At 51.4% G+C, this 24,139-nt stretch overlaps 1 protein-coding gene across 10 annotated transcripts in view; it reads left to right on the top strand.

Moving 5' to 3' along the window:
* LOC140409050 (protein unc-13 homolog B-like) overlaps positions 1-24,139 on the top strand; it is a 933,512-nt gene that overhangs the window by 778,284 nt on the left and 131,089 nt on the right. For all 10 annotated transcript variants that reach the window (XM_072497095.1, XM_072497100.1, XM_072497102.1 and 7 more), the window contains 3 exons: positions 1,590-1,724; positions 4,027-4,160; positions 19,386-19,471. In XM_072497095.1, coding sequence (XP_072353196.1) covers positions 1,590-1,724; positions 4,027-4,160; positions 19,386-19,471 — 355 coding nt within the window. The remainder of the gene's footprint in view (positions 1-1,589; positions 1,725-4,026; positions 4,161-19,385; positions 19,472-24,139) is intronic.

Genomic DNA, 24,139 nt, shown 5'->3' with positions numbered 1-24,139 from the left:
CATCCCTCCTGGCCTCCACCGAGTCTAGGAGCCTCCCCAGATCTGCGTACCCAAATCTTGAGGCTGGTCTCCTCGACGTCATTATTGCGAGCTGACTGGGATTGGCTGAGCAAGTGCAGCTTAAGTGCTGCTTGACCTTGTTAGCAGGGGGCTGGCATGCGCGGTCCCGGCGCATTAGCTGGTGATCCTTCATTTGCGACGAGGTGCCCATGAGGCCTCGTTAAATGCTGGCCTCGCTGGGCCAAGCGTTGGGAAGTTCGCGGCAATTCCCGCTCGCTACCACACTTTGAAATTTTTCAGGAGAATTGCGCCCATTATGTCGTGTGCTCTGGTTCCAAGTCCATCGTTTTTTGCTCCTTTTATTTCCCTCTTGGCCTGACCGAGGCTTTTCTCTCCTGTCTCTCAGCCAAGTTAACTTTAATTTCTCTCCTGTAAGATACATTGCCCCTTCTCCCAACCCCTAATTCTACTCATCACTACTCCACCTACTGATGTCTCGGGTTTAAATTCCCCTGGGTAAACCCATAGCTGTCCTCTGTGCCCCATGGTAGTATTCAAAGGGTGGTTCAAAGCATTTTTGTCTGTTTCCTTCTGGACAGCAAGCCTAACTGCCCTTGTACAATCCAGCACACACACTGGGGACTGATCTCACTAATCTTTCTATTCCACTCAACCACCCTATGTCCCTTTGGGCTGTGCTTTTGGCTTTAATGAAAGTGCTCCTCACCATATTTCCCTCCTGAGTTCCATCAATTCACAAACAATGTCCTTACTACCCGTCAGCTTATTGTGGACAATTGCATTGGCATTGTGGCTTTGACTGGACTCCCAAGTGGCAAAACGTTGCCCTTCACTGAGTCCTGGTCTGACTATACTTTCTGCCATCTATTCAATCCAAGCCAGAGTTATGGTGGTGTGTCTTTTGTCAGAAAACCACACCTTTATCTTTACCTCTAGTCCTTTAGCACCTTCTCTTTTGAGAGATGGACTGTGACCACAAAAAGGGGCAGTGCTCGATTAATCTGGATTTTGTCTTGACTTTCTCACCCTGATCTGGATTTTGCACAGTTGTGCTAAATATTGCTGAAAGGAATTTCTGGGCTTGGCAATGTGAAAGTAAGTTAATACTACTGTTTCTATCTGCCTTTTGGCAGATTTGTTGTGTGCTGTGGAGAGCTGCATGATAGCATCCTGTCTAATTTCCAGTTGACAACACATCAAACCACCTAAGGACTATTAGATTTGAAAAATAAGTCTTTATTGGTCCTCACTCTGGGGTGTACCAAGCCAGTTTTTAATGTCACAATATGAGTATTTTGGCAAGGATGACTTTATAGCCCAGTAATTTGACAGCTACAACTGTGCCCTGCTCCATGTGAAGTGATCCCTGCAGTTATTTGATTTATACTTCACTATAACATTGGCACTGTCTTTTTTTGATTGAATTGAATTTAATTAAAAATGTTAAATAGCAATGTCTTTATTTCCTTTTTGCTCTAATTGTGTTTGAACTATTATTACATTCACTTCCAATGTACAATACTAGAACACCAAAAAAGTGAAATGTTCATAATCTTTTCCTCATTTAGGTGCAAGAATTGCAGAGCCCACCTCGAGCTAGTCAAGTGGTGAAGGACTGTGTGAAAGCTTGCCTCAATTCTACTTATGAATATATTTTCAATAATTGCCATGAACTGTACAGTCGAGAATATCAGACTGATCCAGTAAGTGACAAATTTAATAATCACTTTGCAAACTCACAAAATATTTCAAAAAATGTTTTCAAGTTTAAGGATGTGTGGGGCATTCAGTATTTAGGCTACGATTCTAACTTCACTGTGTTGGACAGAGGATATGCCACTACACCAAGGCATTGTGGCCGTAGAGGCAAGTTGAGAAACTTAATGTATACAGCATGCATAAATAAGTAGAGTAAAATCATTCAAGTCAGCTTGCAAAACAGATGGCAAAAGTACCAGTGACCCAGCTGAAATCAATAAAGAATGTGTCAGCCATGTTACCTCCCTCTATACCTCGGAGATTAGGGCAGAAAACAAAATGATAACTAGCTTGCTTCCCATCTCCTTTCCGAGAAAAGCTTACCTTCATGTATCAGCTTACGAGATATTGAATACACACTTAGGAATACACACCTAGGATAGGATTCTTTATAGCATTTACCTGCTGAAGCCTGAAAGAAATTTTATCCAGCAAAATGCAAAGGAAATATCAAAAACCTATAATCAAGTAAAGCGCTTGAATGTGAGAAATTTCCCTTTGAATTCCACAGGACCCAAACTGACCTTTCTACGAATGAGGCTCTTTAATTACATGTTGGATGATATTTTCCTAGTCCCATCCTAGAATGCGGGGGGGGCAGTGAAATTGTGGGAGCCACGTTGGGGGAGGGGTCACGATGCAGTCTCATCATTGGGCCATTTAACCAGCAGCATGAAGGGTAGTAACTCAGCTGTCTGAAATCAAACGTCCAATTTGAATAATTACTGGTCCTATTTTCCTCAGCATTTTGCTGATAGCAGAGTGGCTACAACTGTAGGAAGTGGCTGCCAGAAGTATGGAGGTGGCCTCCCAGTGTTTGGGGAGGCACCATTTCATGGGGGTGTTTCCTTTTTAATCATGGGGCCATAAAGTGATACATCTTTCTCCCTTACTAAGGCGCCGCACAGTCTTCACCTTTCAACCTAACTTGATGGCGCTGCAGAGCTGCTAGCTGAGAGCCAGATCCCTGTCCTGAATTAGAACGTGGGCCCAACAGCAGCCAATTATGAGTCTGCTGCTCACCCACGCGAGCTTGGGACGTTATTTGGTCCCAGTGTCGGGACTTAACCCCTGCTGATAAAATCCCAACCATCACTTCAATTCAGCCGCAAGAGCAAGAACAGCTAATAATAATAATTAAGAATCTTTATTAGTGTCACAGTAGGCTGTCATTAACACTGCAATGAAGTAACTTGTATTATACAGTTCTTTAATCTATTAAACATCCCAAGATGCATCACAGGAAAAATGGTCAGCAAGAAAATACTCAGAACATAAGAATATAAATCTTGCCTTAAGCAACTAAACATAGCATTTGGCTCTGCATTTTCTTTTCTTTCCAAATCAAATAGAGAAGTCATATGGTGTAATTTTGATTTGGTGGTACTTATTCTCTTCATCATGTTATTAAGGAAGTAATCATAATAACTGAACTTAATTTCCAGGTTCAATGCCTGCTCTGTGCAAATCATTCAGCTTAGTCAAAATGGTGAAAGGGATGGCTCACCGGCATTTGGGAATGGAAAATCACCCAGTGCTCATGTTCATGATGACCATTCTTGATAGAAGTTCCCAAGTGACGACAGAATTAGCTGTCGGTTTTTTTTCATTCTTTCACGGGATGTGAGCATGGTCTGCCAAGACCAGCATTTGTTGCTAATCCTAAAATACCTTTGCGAAAGTGGTGGTGAGCCCCCTTCCTGAACCACTGCAAACCATGTTTGCAGTGTTCCACCCATAGTGGAAAAACTACCAATGTTGTTTTGGTTTCTAAACAGAATGGCGAAGATGCTGCACCCCAGCAAGTATGGGAAGAGGGGTGAAAATTGGTTACATTTAAAGAAAAATCTTTTGCTTGGCATGATGCACGACCTTAGTACTGGGCAATAGAATGCTAAAGTGCACCTTATAAATTGACAAATTTCAGCTAAGCATTTTGTCAGCTTTGTCTTTTTGTCAGGTTTGCAATGTTTGGGCAGCATGGTGGCGCAGTGGTTAGCATTGCTGCCTCACGGCGCTGAGGGCCCAGATCGATCCCGGCTCTGGGTCACCGTCTGTGTGGAGTTTGCACATTCTTCCCGTCTTTGCGTGTGTTTCGCCCCCACAACCCAAAAAAAGTGCAGGGTAAGTGGATTGGCCACGCAAAATTGCCCCTTAATTGGAAAAAATGAATTGGGTACTCTAAATTATTTTTATTAAAAAAAGTTTGCAATGTTTTAAATATTGTGTACGTTTCTTTCTTCATAGAACAAAAAGCAAGAGCTGCCTCCTGAGGAGCAGGGACCCAGTATAAAGAATTTGGATTTCTGGCCGAAACTCATCACTCTTATAGTCTCCATTATTGAAGAGGATAAGAATTCATACACACCGGTCCTTAATCAGTAAGCAGGGCCCATTATAATAATTCATGTACCATGAAAACAATTTAATCTCCTGTGCTGAGATGCTAATTGATCAAGTACATTTTGGGCATTGCATGGACAATGAAAGTGATCTGGGGATTCAAATTGACAATAAATTGAACCAATCACAGCAATGTACAGTGGCAGAGGGTAACGCAAATTAGATGTTGGGATGTAATAAAAGGTCAGTACTGAGTGGCACACTGAGATAATTCTGACATATTACAAATCATTGGTGCAGCCAAACCTAGAATGTGGAATTAGTATACAGCTCTGGGGCACGATGGGTCGGAGAATCGCCGGGGGCTGGCGTGAATCTCGCCCCTGCCGTGTCCCAAATTCTCCGCCACCAGAGAATCGGCGGGGGCGGGAATCGCGGCAGGCCGGTCGGCGGGCTCCCCCAGCGATTCTCCGGCCCGCGATGGGCCGAAGTCCCGCCGTTGTCAACCCTCGCCAGCCGGCGTGGATTGAACCACCTACCTTACCGGCGGGGGCAGACGGCGCGGGCGGGCTCCGGGGTCCTGGGGGGGCGCGGGGCGATCTGGCCCTGGGGGGTGCCCCCACGGTGGCCTGGCCCGCGATCGGGGCCCACTGATCGGCGGGCGGGCCTGTGCCGTGGGGGCACTCTTTTTCTTCCGCCTTCGCCATGGCCTCCACTATGGCGGAGGCAGAAGAGACCCCCTCCACTGCGCATGCACGGGAATGCTGTGAGCGTCCGCTGCCGCTCCCGTGCATGCGTCGCCCGGCGAAGTCCTTTCGGCGCCGGCTGGCGTGGTGCCTTTCCCACCAGCCGGCGGGGCGGAAATCACTCCGGCGCGGGCCTAGCCCCTCAAGGTGAGGGCTTGGCCCCTAAAGGTGCGGAGAATCCTTTGGGGCGGCCCGATGCCGGAGTGGTTCCCGCCACTCCACTACGCCGGATTCCCCCGCCCCGCCGGGTAGGGGAGAATCCCAGCCCTGATCTGAATAGTTCAATAAGGATGTGGTAGCTATTGTAATATTACAGAAGCAAGTAAACAAAATAACTGACAGAAATTAGGGATTGTATTCTGAGGAAAGGTGATGGAACTTAGCCATATTCTCACTGGAAAAGAGAAAGTTGAGAATTGATATTATTGTTGTTTAAGAATTTGAAAAAGAATAAATGATAAATAAGCTGCTTCATCTACTCCAGAAAAATAGAACCAAAGGAAGCTGAGCTTTAAGGAAGATAAATTCTGAACTGATCTGCAGAAAAGATGACTCTGATATTGACAGGGAGGTGGCCAGAAAATGGCACCAGATTGAATGGCAGGATACGATTACCATTTTTGGATTCCGTTTGAACTTCAGGCATGGCTCCTGCTGGGTGCCATTTTGGGGAGGGTGTTAGTACAGGTCATGGACGTGCATGCAGGAAGTATGAGGAGTAGGCAGATCGTGATGTAACACTGAGTTGACGCCAGCACTGCAATCGTAAACCACTTTCAGATTAGTTGCTGATTAATTTCTATTGCCTCTATATGAGATTATAGAAGGGCTGTGAATATTCTACTGCTGTTTAAACATGGTGAAGTCCAACAGGCAGTGTTGCTGTATGTGGCGAAGGCCTTAGATGGAATATTTCCCTAATTTTTTTCAGAGTGTCAGGTTCTAACTGAAACCCAGCGGGTAGCTTTCCAACTTCACAGCCGAGTTTTTAGTCCAGATTTTGAGCCACCCTGAAAATTAAATAAGGGGGGGTGGTTTACACCATCACTGTGGAGGGACGGTGTCTGAAGGAGCCGGCAAGATTGGCTCAGCAAAGATCAGGGGCGTCTTTAAAAAAGGCACCCTGATCAGCACAGAAAATTACCCCACCCCCTACCCCCAACCCACAGACACTGGGGTAGCCCCCCAGATGCATCAGAGACTCTCTTTCTTTCACCCACCAATTCAAGCATCCGTATCGGGGGCTCCCCTCCCCACGTCAAGCACCAGCATTGCTGGTTCCTCCCCAACAGCAAACCTAACGTGAAACCCGCCCCAATGGAGCTCCCCAGAGGGCCTGCCCTGACACTGTTTCCAATGCAGTTTGGCAGTGCCATTGCCAAGGTGCCCAGATGGCACTGCCAAGCTGGCAGGAGCACTGCTGCCCAAGGGCCAGGGCGGCACTGCCAGGGCCAGGGGATGAGGGAGGCATGCCCATGAAAGGAGGGTGGAGGGGGGTTTTGAAAAGTTGAGGTGTGCAGGGCAGGTAAGTAGGGGCCTCTGGGAAGTTGGAGGGGTGGTGGGTGGCGGTCCTGGGATGCTCTGGGTGGGTGGGGGTCCTGGAGGGAGGACCCCATAACAGGGTGTCCCCACTTGGGGGAGGGGGGTGTGTGAGGCAGTACCCATATGTGTGGCGGGTGACATTGCCCATACATGGGGGGAGTGTGGGACCCTTTCAATATGGCAGCCCGATCTCTGAGTTCAGCTTCCCAGTGATGAAAAAAATTCTAAGGGCATGATTCTCCAGAAAGATTTCGAAGTATTGTAGCGAGTGGGAATTGCCGTGAGCTTCCTGGCACTCAGCCCAGTGAGACCGGCAATGCTTTTCAATGTTAATTGGTCCACATAATGAGAGCCTCACGGGCTTCTCGCCGCAAATGAAGGCTCGCTAGTTGTTTCGCTGGCACCGCGCTCGCCACTGGCGGTGGTGTGCCACACATTTGACCCTCTCCATCTCCGAGGAGCATACTTTGACTGGGGTGGCCGAGGACAGAGCAGCCACCAACGCGGAAGCTGGCGGATGCCGCAGAGCTGCGGAACTACCGGTTGAGGGTTCTTATCTCCGGCATCCCCCGCCAGTCTAGGCCCTCTCCCGGTGATTGTGGGAGAACATTTCCTGAGGAAACAAGAGTGCATCATTAGCCACACACGTGATTCAGTGGTGGTTTTGGGGGGAGGGGGGGGTGAAGGAGGCGTTGGGGGGTTGAAGGGGGAGAGGTGTAGGAAGGGTTGGAGGGAGGGGGGGTTGGGTGTTGCTGTCTACTCACTCATGCTGCCAGGTTTAGGTTATTGACCTTCTTCCTGCACTGGAGGCCAACCCTCCTGGTCACACTCCCTGAGCTCACTGCTGCCGCCACCTCGTCCCAGGCATCACTGGCTGCCCTATGGCTAACCCTTCTAGTCCCTGGGGGAACAGGACATCCCTGCAGGCTTCCACTGTGTCTAGCAGCCGCCGCAGGTCAGCGTCGCTGAATCATGTGGCTGGACTCCTCAGCGCCATTGTTACGAACAGGCTGGGGTTGGCTGAGCAAGTGCTGCTTAAGTGCTGCTCGATCTTGTTCGCGAGGGAGCTTTCCGGAGAATTGTGCCCAGAGTGTCATTGAATAGCGGTGGGGAATGGGAAATTCCCTGAAAAAAACGCCACAAATTAACTTTGAAATTTCTTGGTAACATGGCATTCTTAGAAGCTTTTCCGTGACCAGCACTGGGAGTTGAATATTCATCTGGGATATTCATCATTTAGGAAAGGCAGAGGTTGAGAGGAGTTGGGGTAGCACTATTGATTAATAAGGGGATCAGGGGTTATGGGGAGAAGGCACGAGAATAGGGATGAGAAAATATCAGACATGATTGAATGGCGGAGCAGACTCGATGGGCCGAGTGGTCTAATTCTGTTCCTATGTCTTATGGTCTAGCATAGAATCATGGAATTTACAGTGCAGAAGGAGGCCATTCGGCCCGTCGAGTCTGCACTGGCTCTTGGAAAGAGCACTCTGCCCAAGCCCACACCTCTATCCTATCCCCATCACCCAATAACCCCACCCAACACTAAGGGCAATTTTGGACACAAAGGGCAATTTAGCATGGCCAATCCACCTAACCTGCACATATTTGACTGTGGGAGGAAACCGGAGCACCCGGAGGAAACCCACGCGCACACGGGGAGAACGTGCAGACTCCGCACAGGCAGTGACCCAAGCCGGGAATCAAACCTGGGACCCTGGAGCTGTGAAGCAATTGTGCTAACTACTATGCTACCGTGCTGCCTATTAATAAGGGATAAGTTCAGAATGTACATTAGTGCAAGAGGATATTAGTCAAAAGGATCCAAGATATAGATTCAATTTCGGTGCAGCAAAGAAATAGCAAAGAGCAGCATACATTTATGGGAGCCGTTTATAGGTCACCAAACTGTCGTTCGTAATATTGGGCACAGTACAAATCAGAAAAATTTGCTCTGCCTGTAACATGTAATAATCGGCAACTTCAATTTACATATAGACTGAATAAAGTTAGCTGCTGTGCAGGAAGAATTTCTGGAGGCTGTACAAGATGGATTTGAGGAGCAGTATGTTGAGGAACTAATTAGGGATCGGGCTATTTTAGATTTAGTATTATCTAATGATAATTTAATCAATAACTTTGCTGCAAAGGAACCATTAGGAAATAGTGACCATAATATGCGAGAGTTTTGTATATAAATTGTATACAAGATATAAGTTTTAAAATTATATAGTTCATTCTGAACTTAGCGTCTGAACAAAGGAAATTATGAAAATGTGAAGAACAAGTTGGCTTTGGTGTATTGGGAAATACGTTAAAAGATTTGACTGTAGACAGGCATTGGCTAGTATTTAAAGAACTTTTGCAAGATCTACAACAGATATAGAAACATAGAAAATAGGAGCAGGAGGAGACCATTTGGTTCTTTGAGCCTGCTCCACCATCCATTATGATCATGGCTGATCATCCAACTTAATAGCCTAATCCCACTTTTCTCCCATAACCTTTCATCTCCTTTGCCCTAAGTGCTATATCTAACTGCTTCTTGAAAACAGACAATGTTTTGGTCTCAACTACTTCCTGTGGTAAAGAAATCCACAGGCCAGCCATTCTCTGGGTGAAGAAATGTCTTCCTTCTCTGTCCTAAGTGGTCTACGCTGTATCCTTAGACTGTGACCCTTGGTTCTGGATACACACAGCGTCGGGAGCATCCTTCCTGCATCTACCCTGTCTAGTCCTGTTAAAATTTTGTAGGTTTCTATGAGATCCCCCCTCATTCTTCTGAACTCTCGCGAATCCAATCCTAACTGATTCAATGTCTCCTCATATCTCAGTCCTGCCATCCCAGGATTCAGTTTGGTAAACCTTCTCTACTCCCTCTAGAGCAAGAACATCCTTCCTCAGATAAGAAGACCAAAACTGCACACGATATTCTGTATAATTGTAGCAAGACATCCCGGCTCCTATACTCTAATCCTCTTGCTTATGAAGGCCAGCATACCATTTGCCTTCTTTACCGCCTGCTGTTCCTCCATGCATATCTTCAGTGACTGGTGTACGAGGTCACCCAGGTCTTGTTGCGCATTCCCCCCTCCTAATTTATGGCCACTCAGATAATCGTGCGCCTTCTCGTTTTTGCTACCAAAATGGATAACCTTGCATTTCTCCAAATTATACTGCATCTGCCATTCATTTCCTACTCACTCAACTTATCCAAATCACACTGAAGGATCTCTGTATCTTCCTCACAGCTCACCCTCTCAACTTGGTGTCATCTGCAAATTTGGAGATGTTATATTTTGTTCCCCCATCTAAATCATTAAATATTTTGTGAAGAGCTGGGGTCCCAGCACTGATCCCTGTGGTACCCCACTAGTTACTGCCTGCAAATTTCAAAAAGACCCGCTAATTCCTATTCTTTGTTTTTTGTCTGTATGCATTCCTCTTAAGACACAAAAATCCAACCGGAAAGGTGAATCAACTGTGTCTAATAAAATATATTATCAAAAGAAGTGGCTTATAAGGTTGTTAGAAAAAGAGAATTAGGATCAATTTAGAATCTAGCAAAGGATGACCAATAAACTGATAATGAAAGGAAAAATAGAATATGATTGCAAGCTAGCAAGTCACCTGAAGGTGAAATGTAAAAGCTTCTTTATGTTTGCAAAAAGGAAAAGATAACGGGCGTTTCCCCGGGACTGTTCGCGGCAGACGGTATTCCTGCTGGCCCGTTGAACAGAGCGTGAGGCCCAAAACTGAATTCTCACTGGATGTTAAACCCATTGCATGTCTCCTGGCCCGCTCCCCCTGGTAAGATCAGGTTCTCAGCCGAAGCGGCGAGAACCTGATCAGACCTCATTAGTGAGATTGAAGTGGAATGCTGCAGCATTCCGGGATGCTCCTGATCCCCAGATGGAAGTACAATGGACACAAAACACTACTGGTCCCTAAAAGTAGGAATCAGGCAGCATGGTGGCACAGTGGTTAGCACTGCTGCCTCACGGCGCCGAAGTCCCAGGTTCCATCTCGGCTCTGGGTCACTGTCCGTGTGGAGTTTGCACATTCTCCCCGTATTTGCGTGGGTTTCGCCCTCACAACCCAAAGATGTGCAGGCTAGGTGGATTGGCCACGCTAAATTGCCCCTTAGTTGGAAAAATGAATTGGTTACTCTAAATTTTTTTAAAAAGTGGGAATCGGTTGTCAGGGACACCACGGGGGAGCAAGGGGCTGAGTGCCCTCCTACGCTTACCTCCAGGGTACTGGGCGGGTCCTTCAGGAGAGATGGGGGTCTAGGTGGAGTGGGGGGCTCGGGCTGGATAGGTCAGTTCGGTGTCTTTGATGGGATGGGGATAGTGTGACAAGTCTTTCCTCTGTAGCCTTGAAAACCGTTAAACTCTTGTTCAGCATGTCAATTTAAATGATCTGTCAGATGAAGGTAAAAGTCTTACCTTTGTAGCCTTCAAACCTTTGCAGCGGGGTTCTCCGTTGCGCCGGCAGCACAGCCTCACCTGCGGGTTTCCCAGCGGCATGAGGTGGCCACATTGGGAAATCCCATTGGCGGTTGGCGGGAACGGAGAATCACGCTGCTGGCGAGATTGCCACCCAGGAAAACACGGCTGGCAGACTGGAGAATCCTGTTCTTGATGTCTCTCCCAGCATGTCAATTTCAATGATCTGTCAGATATAAAAGTCTTTCTTCTGAAGCCTACAAAAGTTTGATGTTTCTCCCAGCATGTCAATATCAATTATCTGCCAGATAAAGATAAAACTCTTTCCTTTAATGTATTGGAACCCATTGAAGTGCTTTTTCACATTCAACTTCAATTCCCTTTAACTTTTTCAAGCCTCTGGGTTTGCTGAGATACCTAATAGCTTTGAACTGCATTTTTTACTTTCAGTTTCACAGTTTGTAACCTTTTACAAGCCTCTTGATTGACAGGTCCAGGCTATTTCAAAGAAGGTATTAGATTTGTTTCTTTTTATATCACTTCATGGTCCATTAACTCTGAAGTGCTTCCTCTTTGAAAAAAACGGCAGTTAGAAAGAACACCTGCTGTTTAGAGGCTTTTTCTTTATTCTGAAGAGCTTCCTAGAAAGGGCAGGTGTTGTTTCGAACAATACTTTTTTTTAAGGGCTATTTCTTTGTTCTGAGGTCCACCTAGAAAGACCTGGTGCTCTGTCTGACTGCTTTTTTTTCGTACTAGGGTTTCCTCTGTTCTGAGGTCCCCCCCCCCTAGAAATACCAGGTGCTCTTTCTGAGTGCTGCCCCCACCATCCTGGCAGTGCCAATAGGTGGGGCCTGAAGGGGGAGACTTAGGGGAGGGGCCAGAAGGGGATTGGCCTTTGGTGAACTCATAGCAGGGTGCCGCTTACTTGCAGATGGTGGGTCCATGCCAGCGATTGGGGTGGGTGGGGGCAGGTTGGGGGCTGGAGTGTTATTCTGGGATATGGGTGCCCCAATTTCTGAGGATCCGGCCTTGATAGCTTCTTCTGGTCCCGTGGCACTAATCACCTCGGCTCCAAATATTTTTTAAGTGTTCTTTGGTCCTGGGGCCTTTCCTGCTTGCATGTTCCCAATTCCTTTAATCACCTCCTCCACCTCAATCTGCGCTCCCAAACCTGCCACCTCCTGCTCCTCAACCCTCGGGAACTCCAGCTGGTCCAGGAAGTGTATCATTCCCTCTTTCCCCTCCGGGTGTTGGGACTTATACAGCCTCTCTTAAAATGACTTAAACACCCCGTTCACCCTCCCCGCTCTCTGCTCCCTTCTTCCCTCCCCGTCCCTAACTCCTCCGATCTCTCTCGCCGCCCCCCTCTTCCTAAGTTGTTGGGACAGCAATCGGCTCGCCTTTTCTCCATACTCATATTGTATTCCCTGTGCCTTCCTCCACTGCGTCTCCGCCTTACCCGTGGTCAGCAGGTCAAACTCCATCTGTAGTCTCCGTCTTTCCCTGTATAGCCCTTCATCCAGGGCCTCCGCATATTGCCTATCCACCCTCAGAATCTCCCCAATCAGTCTCTCCCTTTCTTTACCTTCTTGTTTCCCCCTGTGGGCTCTTATGGAAATCAGCTCCCCCCTAACCACCGCCTTCAGCGCTTCCCATACTACTCCCACCTGGACCGCTCCATCATCATTGACCTCTAGGTATCTTTCAATACATCCCCTCACCCTTCCACATACCCCCTCGTCCGCCAACAGTCCCATGTCTAATCTCCAAAGTGGGCGCTGCTCCTTCTCCTCTCCTAGACCCAGATCCACCCAATGTGGGGCGTGATCTGAAACGGCTATAGCCGAATTTTCCATTCCTACCACTTTCGGGATCAGCGCTCTTCCTAGGACAAAAAAGTCTATCCGGGAGTATACTTTATGGACGTGGGAGAAAAAGGAAAACTCTTTACTCCTCGGTCTAGCAAATCTCCAGGGATCTACTCCTCCCATCTGCTCCATAAACCCCTTAAGCACCTTGGCCGCTTCCGGCCTCCTCCCGGTCCTAGATCTGGACCGATCCAGCCCTGGGTCCAGCACCGTGTTGAAGTCCACCCCCATTACCAAATTTCCCATCTCTAGGTCCGGGATGTGCCCCAACATACGCTTCATAAAACCCGCGTCATCCCAGTTCGGGGCATATACGTTCACCAGCACCACCGCCTCACCTTGCAATCTGCCACTCACCATCACGTACCTGCCCCCACTGTCCACCACTATGGTCTTAGCCTCAAACGATACCCGTTTCCCCACCAGTATTGCCACCCCTCTATTTTTCGTATCTAAGCCTGAGTGGAATACCTGTCCCACCCATCCTTTCCTTAATCTGACCTGATCCGCCAATTTCAGGTGCGTCTCCTGAGCATAACCACATCCGCCTTCAGTCTCTGTAGGTGCGCAAATACCCTTGCCCTCTTAATCGGCCCATTCAGCCCTCTCACGTTCCACGTGATCAACCGGGTTGGGGGGCCCTTTACCCCCCCCCCACCGTCGACTAGCCATCCCCTTTTTTAAACCAGCTCCTCACCCGGGTCCCACGCACCCGTTTGTCCCCCAGACGGCGCCCTCCCGTCCCGACCATCCCATCCCGTATCAGCTCCCCCTTACCCTCAGCAGCAGCAACCCAGTTAATCCCCCCCCCCCGCCCACCCCCCCCCCCCCCCCCCCCCCTGCTAGATTCCCTTCTAGCTTGATTGCTCCCCCCATATTGCTTCCGGGGGTCAGCAAACTCTGGCTGACCTCGGCTTCCCCCGTTTACCCTTGGCCTCCCTGCATGTGAGGCCCCCTTCCTTCCTGCGCCCACTTTTCCCGCCGCGATTTCCATAGCGCGGGAAAAAAAACCGCGCTTCCCTCTCGGCCCCGCCCCTAGTGGCGCAACTCCCTCTCCCCTTCCCTGTCCCCTTCCCCACCGGCGCCCACATTTCTTCCCCCCCCCCCCTCAAGGGGGGAGGGGGGAGAAAAATTCTCCCGTCTAACATTTTTACAGATAAACCCTCCCCCCTTTCCCATTTCTTTGCCACCACCTCGCTACTTCTTTCCAAACATCAATTCCTCAAATCTAGTCCAACTTCTCTTCTTGAATAAATGTCCACGCCTCCTCTGCCGTCTCGAAGTAGTGGTGTTTGCCCTGGTGTGTAACCCACAGTCTTGCCGGCTGCAGCATTCCAAATTTTACTTTCTTCCTGTGGAGCACCGCCTTGGCCCGATTGAAACTCGCCCTCCTCACTCCGCACTCCAATCTTGATACACGCGGATCACCGCGTTCTCCCACCTGCTACTCCGTGTCTTCTTAGCCCATCTCAGGACCATCTCCCTGTCCTTGTAGCGGTGGAGCCTCACCACTATTGCTCGCGGTGTTTCCCCTCCCTTTGGTCTTCTCACGAGGACCCTGTATGCTCCCTCCACTTCCAGGGGGCCCGTCGGGGCCTCAGCTCCCATTATAGTATGGAGCATCGTACTCACATACGCCCCAACATCAGCTCCCTCTGTCCCTTCGGGAAGACCCAAAATCCTTAGATTTTTCCTCCTCGAGCTATTCTCCAGGGCTTCCAGCCTTCCCATGCACCTCTTATGCAGTGCCTCGTGCGTCTCCGTCTTTACCACCAAGCCCTGTATCTCGTCTTCATTTTCGGCTGCCTTTGCCTTCACTCCACGGAGCTCCATCGCCTGGGTCTTTTGCGTCTCCTTCAATCCCTCAATCGCCAGCAACATCGGCGCCAGCACCTCCTTCTTGAGCTCCTCCACACATCGTCGGAGGAACTCCTGCTGTTCCAGGCCCCATACCATCTGGGCTCCCTCAGCCGCCATCTTGCTTCTCCCTTCTCTTCTCTGCCGCTGCTCCAGAGGATCCTCCGCAATCCGGCCACTACTGTCGCTTCTTTCCATCCTCATCCGGGGGGACTCCTTCCTTTGTCGCCTCACACTGGGTTTGGCCGTCAAAAATTTCCGTTGGGGCTCCCGATAAGAGCCGAAAGGTCCGTTGAAACGGGAGGTGCCGAAACGTGCGGCTTACCTGGTGATCACCGCAACCAGAAGTTCCTCATGCCAAATTCTTTATCAAGCTGGATGCCTCCAAGGATTTTTGGCAAATACAGCTGGACGCGTCCAGTCGTAAGCTGTGCACGTTCAACACCCCGTTCGGTCGCTACTGCTACAACCGGATCCCTTTTGGGATCATATCTGCCTCCGAAGTATTTCACCGCATCATGGAGCAGATGATGGAGGGCATCGAGGGGGTGCGAGTATATATTGACGACGTAATTATCTGGTCCACAACGCCCCAGGGACACATCGCTCGCCTCAAGAAGGTATTCCAGAGAATTCATGAACATGGTCTCCAGCTCAACAGGGCCAAGTTCTCATTTGGTCAATCGGATATTAAGTTCCTGGGTGACCACATCTCGCAGCAAGGTGTGTGGCCAGATGCCGACAAGGTCACTGCGATCAACGCCATGAAGACCCCGGAGGACATGAAGGCAGTCCTCCGCTTCCTCGAGATGGTCATCTTCTTCGGGAAATTCATTCCCAATATGGCATCCCACACCACGGCCCTCCGCCATCTCGTCAAGAAGTCGACGGAATTCCAGTGGCTGCCCACGCATGAAGAGGAATGGCGTGAGCTGAAAGCAAAGCTCACCACAGCCCCGGTTCTAGCGTTCTTCGACCCAACCAAGGAAACCAAGATATCAACTGATGCAAGCCAGGACGGCATTGGGGCGGTGCTCCTCCAGCGAGATGACTCCTTGTCCTGGGCTTCAGTGGCACATGCCTCCAGGGCCATGATGCCCACTGAGCAACGGTACGCTCAGATTGAGAAGGAATGTGTCTGGGCCTCCTGACAGGGATAGTCAAGTTTCACGACTATGTTTACGGCCTGCCAAAATTCACGGTCGAAACGGACCACAGGCCTCTAATCCATATAATCCAGAAAGATTTAAATGACATGACACCTCGGTTACAGCGAATTCATCTTAAGCTACGCCGCTATGGGTTTGAACTTGTCTACACGCCAGGCAAAGAGCTGATCGTTGCAGATGCCCTATCTAGGTCCACTACCATACCGTGTGAACAAAGTGACTTCATCTGCCACATAAAAGCGCAAGTGCAGTTGTGTGCCACCAACCTTCCGGCCTCTGACGAACGGGTGGTCCAAATTCGTGAGGAGACGACCAAGGATCCTCTGCTGCAGCGTGTGATGCAGCATCTTACCAATGGCTGGCAGAAGGGACAATGTCCCCAGTTCTATAACGTAAAAGACGACCTGATGGTGGTGGAGGGCATCCTTCTGATGGGCCAACTCCATGAGGGTCACCTTGGGGTCGAGAAATGCCGACGCAGAGCTCGGGAGGCGGTCTATTGGCCGGGCATCAGCCAGGACATTGCCGACACAGTCCTCAACTGCCCTATCTGTCAGAAGTTTCAACCAGCTCAACCCAAGGAAACGTATATAGTCAGGCATACGCACGCACACCTTAGTATTTATTTATCTAAAAAAAAAAGGGGGGAGATGTCATAATATCCACTCATGTATATAATGAAGTGCAGACAGGCAGTGATTGACACACAGGATGACCAGTAAGCACACAACACAGTGCAGCCAATCACCAGACAGGCCACTGCCACTATAAAGCCAGAGGGCACTAGGTTTCCACCTCTCTCTGGACCCTGCTACTGAGACAGTCAGAGTCCACGAGCTAGCAAGTGCAAACACCATGCGGTAGCTAGTAAGTCTGGTCAGGCTAGTACAAGGTCTCCAGTCAGTTCAGTATAGTGTCGACCCACAGCTGAATATGTGTATCAGTTCTATCGTTGAATAAAACAGTGTTGGAGATCCAGTGTTAGACGTCTGTTTCTAGCTTCCCTGCATCGAGTGCAGTCCACATCGAACCTACCTGCCTAACACATCATCACCAACTTGTTCCAGGACCTGTTTGTAGCCAACAGCCAATAGAGCGGAGGGAAGGGAGAGGGAACAGACGAGCCACAGATCGTAAAGGATGATGGGAGAGGCAAAAGCTCATAAAAATGACCGCAAGACATAAGGGACACAACCACAGGGCACAGGCCAACGGGTAAGCGGAGAACCAGAGGGAGCAGCAATACACAAAGAAATACACACAAGGGCAAACACTAGGAAGGGCAACTGAAGCAGATTGGCCAAAGGGGGTCCACAGCCACAGAGGGTAGAGCAAAAACATGTAGATGTAAATCTTTACAGTGATTCTCATTTGGTTCTGTTTTCTTTTTCTCGCTCTTTTGTCTATCTCGCTTCAGTTTTAATTTTGCCTTGGTTGCTCTTTGTTTAATATGCACAGTTATGACACTTGTCATTTTACATACGAATTGAAATGTGTAACATAAAAATGTGAGAACCAATGAGAACATTCATTTTTTTAAAAGAAATGTTGATGTCCAGGGTGACCAGGATGCCCTTGTTCACGAGTCACTAAATGTTGGCATGAAGGTGCAGGAAACAATTAGAAAGGTAAATGGTATGTTAGCCTTCATTGCAAGGTGATTTGAGTGCAGGTATAAAAGATGTCTTGCTGCAGTTGTATAGTGCTGGTGAGTCTCCGACACAATCAGAATAAGGGTCAGACAATTTAAAGATTGAGATGAGGAGGAATTGTTTCACTCAGAGGATGATGAATATTTGGAATTGTCCACTCTAGGGGGCTGTGGAAGCTCAATCATTGGCCATGTCCATGACTAAAATCAATAGATTTCTGGATACTGATTATTTCAAGGGATATGGGATAGTGGGGTAAATGGTGCAGAGGTAAATTATCAGCCAAGATCTGTTTAAATGGCAGAGAAGGCTCAACAGGCCAAATGGCCTACTCTTGCTCCTATTTCCTATGTTCCCAAGACTTCAGGGTGGATGGGCAAACTGACCATAGCAAATTGGGGCAGGCGACTATTAAAGTGGGGGGAGTGAACCGGAATGTGGTAGTGTTGGAGGATAGTGTAGTCAAGAGGGATAGATACTTTTCTCCACAGCAGCGATCAACAATTTTGAAGGCTGGAATGCTTGTCCTTGTGGCTGGAGACAAACCTGGAGTGCAAGAGGAAGAATCCAGCTATTGTCCATGTAGGAACTAACAAAATGGGTAGAACAAGAATTCTGTTCTACTGAAATAGTTTGAGGATTTAGGGTCCAAGTTCGAATGCAGAACCTCGAGGGTAATAACCCCTCATCAATTGGGATAGAGTGAAGCAGATTGGAAAATTATAAAGGTGGTTCAGAGAGTAGCCTGGGAAGATGGGAGTTTTATTCATAAGGCACTGATACCAGTTTTGGGGGAAAAGGGAAATGTTCCGTTGGAATGAGCACCACTAAAACTGGACTGGGATCAGATTTCATGTTCCAAATTACTTCCTGGCGCTCCTTGGGTGTTTGAAAAGACAAAGGCTTAAGGGTGGGGTTATGGAGAGAGGTAAAGAAAGCAACAGGCGCATATTTTGACCATCTATAGCTTGTTAATCGTTGCAGATTTAGGATGAAGGGGAAGTGAGATGTGAAGGTGTGGATTAGGTAGGAACATATTGTCGTCTACGGTTTCAGTCTTACTCCTGGGCAATGGCTCCGTCAGAATCACATGTAGCCATGACTGTGCTTGCTGGTGCTGCTGCTTATGTTTGTGCCCGTCTTGTTCTCCAAAAGTGAAGGAAGTGAGTGAATGAGTCTCAATGTGGTGGCTTTGGGTCAGGTACCTGTCATGGTTGAATCATTGGCAGTGTGTGCAAGCTGGGAGATGTGGGTATGAGGCTTATAGCGATTCTAACTGCAAGAGGGTGAAGTGAAGCTATGAATGGGAGGCATGAGTCATGCTTGATGGAGAATGTTGGTAGGCGAGGGAAGTAGGTCCAGTGAATTGAGCAGTGTATGAGCCGAGTGGTTTATCTGCAAAGAAAGGGCATTTGAAAATGCATCCATTGACTTTCACCATTCGTGTGATCATTAAACTTCTTCCTACATTGTGTCCTGGTCCTCTGGGCTAGAATACTTGCGTTGACTGCAATGGGTATATGCTCCCACTGCCTTCTTGGTGACACTCTGCCTCCTGGTCCCCAAGAGAAGAGGAAATTTTTCTTTCTGCCCACCACCTTCACCAAGTTATCCAGAGTTCTGTCAGAGGACCGTGGAACACAGTCTCTACCTTGTTGCATAATTTTCACTCATCTTCCTGCTCCAAATGTCATATGCATCCAGTTACAGCACCTGCTGGTGCAGCCAGAATGCACCTCTCATTGAAGAGGTGCATGCTAATTTGAAGCAGGCTAGCTTAAAGTAGTGCTGGCCTTTCACACACGTGAAGTTTCTGTCTGACCAAATTGGCATGGGTTAATAGTGCATTGTGATCTCAGGGCCAGTTTTCAGACCTTATCCAATTATTCCTTATACGTGCTTTGGTTACTTATCTGTTTTCTGCAACTGGCCAATTTTGTTCCTACATTCAATTTGTCTCAAATTGTTTTCTTAATTTCAGATTTCCTCAGGAACTTAATGTTGGAAAAATAAGTGCAGAAGTAATGTGGAACCTATTTGCACAGGACATGAAATATGCCATGGAAGGTATGTATTAAGCTAAATTCTTTATTGTTTAGATTTGATGAGTGATGCAAAGAAACCACGGGCTGGATTCTCCGACCCCCCGCCGGGTCAGAGAATCGCTGGGGGGTGGCGTAAATCCCACCCCCGCCGCCCGCCGAATTCTCCGAAGGGTGAAAAGTCGGCGGGGCGCCAATTGCGCCGCCTGCCTCGGAGAATGGCAGGGGCGGGCGCGAGACAATGGACTCCGGGACAGCCCATATTCTCCCGGCCGGATGGGCCGAAGTCCATGGTCACGTCGCCGTAAATCAAAACACCTTTATAATGGCGTCAACCAGTGCTGATGGTTGACGCCGTCCAGCGTGGAGGTAGGTCACGGCCTGGGGGGTGGCCGTAGTCTGTGTGGGTGGGGGAGAGGTGTGTGTGGGTGTGTGCGCGGCGGGGGGAGGTGGGGTGGGGTGGGCTTTGGGGAAGTGCCGGGGAAGGTGGGGGGGGTGGGGGTGAGTACCGGGGATGATGGGGTTAGTGCCGGGGACGTGGGGTGAGTGTCGGCGAGGGGGACGGGGGGGATGAGTGCCGGGGACGGGGGGGATGAGTGCCGGGGCGGGGAGGTGAGTGCCGGGGACGGGGTGAGTGCTGGGGAAGGGGGGGTTGAGTGCTGGCGAGGGGGGCGGGGTGAGTGCCGGGGACGGGGGGTGAGTGCCGGGGACGGGGGGGTGGTGAGTGCCGGGGACGGGGGGGTGAGTGCCGGGAACGGGGGGGTGAGTGGCGGGGAAGTGGGGGGGGGTGAGTGCCGGCGAGGGGGGGATGAGTGCCAGGGACGGGGGGATGAGTGCCGTGTACGGAGGGATGAGTGCCGGGGATGGGGGGGGGGGGGTTGAGTGCCAGGGACTGGGGGGGGGTGGGGGGCGATTGCCGGGGACGGGGGGTGGTGAGTGCCGGGGATGGGGGGGGTGAGTGCTGGGGGGGGGGGGGGGGGGGGTGAGTTCCGGCGAGGGGGAGGGGGGTGCGAGGGCAAGGGAGTTTGTCCGCCTGGCCAGGTGCCGTCCTCCAACAGTCGTGCCTGGCTGGGGGGAGGGGGGGTACGGGCAATGATGACATGACGTCCCCCCCCCCCCCCGGCAGGCCGTCATATTTTCTGATCAGCTAGTGATGTTGGCCGCCGTGGCGGCAGCCGCTATTCTCCATGTTGCCCTGGAGGAGGAGGAGCGTGCCAGAGAGGCGGCGCAGGTTGCCGCAGAGGAGCATGCCGCAGAGGGGCAGGCGGCAGCCGCCCAGGCTGGAGGGACACCCGCCCGAGAGGAGGAGGAGCAGGGGGAGCACGTACTGGAGGGGGAACACGAGGAGGGGGAGGAGGACGTTGCGGCAACGGAGGCACCCGAGGAGGCCCCGTGTGTACCGGCCCCGGTTGTCGTACCAGGACCTCACGGACCGGGAATGCAGAAGGAGACTCCGGATGAGCCGGGAAACCGTGGCACACATCTGCCACCTGCTGGCACACCTGGCACTGCGTGGCACTGGGGGGGGGAACACCCTCTCCCCCCCGTGTCCATCAAGGTTACGATGGTCCTGAACATTTATGCCACGGGGTCATTCCAGACGCCAGGTGGGGACCTGTCCGGCATCTCGCAGACATCGGTGCACCGGTGCATCTGGGCAGTGACCGACGCCCTATATGCCATTGCGGACCGCTACATCCGTTTCCCTGTGGACCGGGCCAGCCAGGATGCCCGGGCCGTGGGCCTCTCTGCCGTGGCCGGGTTTCCCATGGTCCGGGGCGCGATCGATGGGATGCACGTCGCCGTGCGGCCAGCTGCAGATAACAGGGCCGTGTTCACCAATAGGAAGGGGACCTATTCCATGAATATCCAGGTGGTCTGCGATCACCGCATGATTATCCTGCACGTCTGCTCCCCGTACCCGGGAAGTGTACATGACTCATAGACGTGTTGTCGCGGTCTTACATCCCTGGCACGTGCGAGGGACGTTTCCCCCCCCCCCCCCCCCCCCCCCCCCCCGGATGAGGGGCTGGTTGCTGGGCGACAGGGTTTACCCGTTGCGGTCGTGGCTGATGACGCCTATACGGAGGCCACAGAATGATGCGGAGAACAGCTACAATGATGCCCATGTAGCGACAAGGAGAGTGATAGAGAGGTGCTTTGGCGTGCTCAAAATTCGTTTCAGGTGCCTGGACCTCTGGGGGTGCCCTCCAGTATCCATCAGATAGGGTCGGCCGCATCCTTGTGGTGTGCTGCGTCCTACACAACATAGACCCGCAGAGGGGCGATGTTCCGCAGGCAGGGGAGGGCAGAGTGGAGGAGCAGCAGGAAGAGGCGCGCAGTCCTCCCCAGATGAGGGGGATGGGGGCAATGGTCAGGGCAGACGGACGAGACATGGGCGGGTGGCTGTCCACCGTTACCGGCTGGGCCAGCGGGCACAGGACAGGCTGATAGCCGCCCGCTTCACTGACTCGGGGGCAAGGGAATCGCCGAGTATGGCCATATACCGCACACCATGGCAACACCCGAACACCCCCCCCCCCCCCCATCACCCTCACCCCCCCCCCCCCCCCCAACCACACCCACCCCACCCGCATGCACACCACCCCTCCATTGCAGATCCACTTGCGGCACGACGGCCGGGCTCTCACGGGCGCCGGTGGAAGCGTGTCTATTGCAGGCCATGGAGGATGATGATAACCCGCTCTGCGATGAGCTTCTGGCTCCACATCGTTGGACGATGTCTGACCCATGGCCACAGTACCACCATCCACCCGGACCATCCCTGCTTGCGGCTGTGACACTGCAGCGCATGGTCCCATCCTCTGCCCGGGGGGATGGTGAGGGCGGCCCAGGGGGAAAGGGGCAGACTCACCTGAGGCCGATGTAAGACCACCCCTCACACACACACATTGGCGCTCAACGTACATGACACCCCCGCACGCTTCGGACACAGCACAACGGCAGCTTCTGTAGGTGTTAAAGTGATTTTAATAACAAACAGTGCATTCACGTGCCCTAGCCCCTAAAACTCGTCTGTGCCATGCACCCGTGCCAACTTAGTCAGTGTCTAATTGTTTGGCCTTACCGGCCCTTTGACTACGCCTAAGTGGTTCCCCAGACGGGACAGCAGAACTGGAGGTGGACTCCTGCGATTCCTGCCCTCTGACTCGGGATCCCTTTGGCGGCCGTTTCCTGAGGGCGTCCTGGCCTAGATGGTCCAGGCTGCGGCCCGGGTGACTGGGATGGCGAGCTGCCAGCCTGTCCTGCCCGTTGCCCACCCGATGCACCTGGGACGGAAGGGGGGGGGGGGAGTCCGAGGTGCTGCAGTGTTCCTAGACCTCGCCTACAGGGGGACCAGGGAAGGGTGCCGCAATTCCTCCTCCCTCGGGGTGCCCAATGGCCCCCAGGCCTCTACATGGGTTGGGGGTGTGAACGGACCGGCCATCCGACGCCCCTCCGATACCTGGCGCTGCCAGTCCTGGAGGCCCGTGCTGGTATCGACAAGGGTCTGCAGGTTTGCAGCCATGGAGCTCAGGGAGTTGGTGATCCCTGCCTGTGACTGTGCGACGCCGGCCAGTACATGGGCAATGGCGCCGATGCCCTCAGCGATGGCCTGCTGAGACTGGGCCACGGCCTGCAGGAATTGGGCCATTGTCTGCTGAGACTGGACCATGGCCTGCTGAGACAGGGCCACGGCATTGAGCGCCTCTGCCATCTGGCGCTGGCTCATGGCCTCCTGTAAGAGGGCAGCCATGTCCTGGGCCACAGACGCCGCCTGCCCGGAAGTTGCCCTGGGTAGGGCTGTAGTTACATTATATATGTTGTGTTGCCCTTATTATGTATTTTCTTTTATTCCCTTTTCTTCTCATGTACTTAATGATCTGTTGAGCTGCTCGCAGAAAAATACTTTTCACTGTACCTCGGTACACGTGACAATAAACAAATCCAATCCAAGCCCCAGGCCTTGCATACTGCTCCCCATGTCTGACACCGTCGCACCCATTGCCTCCACCGCGGACGCCATCCGTGCGGTGTCGGCCTGGGTGGCACGCATGACCGGCACCACTCCCAGCTCCTGGACGCGGGTGCACTCTTCCACCTGCGACTGCAGCCGCCGCAGGCCGACCATCACCCTCTTTGCTCGTCCCAGGTTCGATGATTGCATCGGGGCTATGTGTGGGTGTGGTAACTCCAGGAACCCGGGATCCATCTGCGCGGCAGATGTTCGCTTGCGCCAGGATGCCCTCCGGCCCCACTGCCGCTTCTACCTCCACCTGCTGTACCTGTACGGCTGTGTTGTGCGCACCAGTGAGTACCCGACGCCTCATCACTAAATTGCCCAACCGAGGTGAGTGTCTCTGCGATGGTGGAGGGTGTTGGAGACAGCAGTGGCGTTGTGTCGTGCGCATCGTCCGACTCTGAGTCCATGCTACTTTGGGGTGGCGGTTCGTCTCCACCCATCCACTCTGTGTCACTGTCCTGTATTTCGGTTTCCTGGGTAGGGCTGTCCTGGGTAGGGCTGTCCTGGGTAGTGGTTTTGTGGCTCGGCTGCGACGGGGGCCTATGGCTGCCTCCCTCGTCGCTGGGTGGCACACGCCTGCGTCGCCGTACCCGTACGAGATGGGGGCGTCGTCTCCCTATTGCTCCAGATCTCTCCGTCTCCCGTGGTCGCCGTGGGGCATCCTGCGGG

The sequence above is a fragment of the Scyliorhinus torazame genome, chromosome 3, assembly GCF_047496885.1.
Source record: "Scyliorhinus torazame isolate Kashiwa2021f chromosome 3, sScyTor2.1, whole genome shotgun sequence".
Taxonomy (NCBI): Eukaryota; Metazoa; Chordata; class Chondrichthyes; order Carcharhiniformes; family Scyliorhinidae; genus Scyliorhinus; species Scyliorhinus torazame.
The sequence above is the reverse complement of the archived record's forward strand: the minus strand, read 5'-3'. Positions and strand labels throughout refer to the sequence as shown.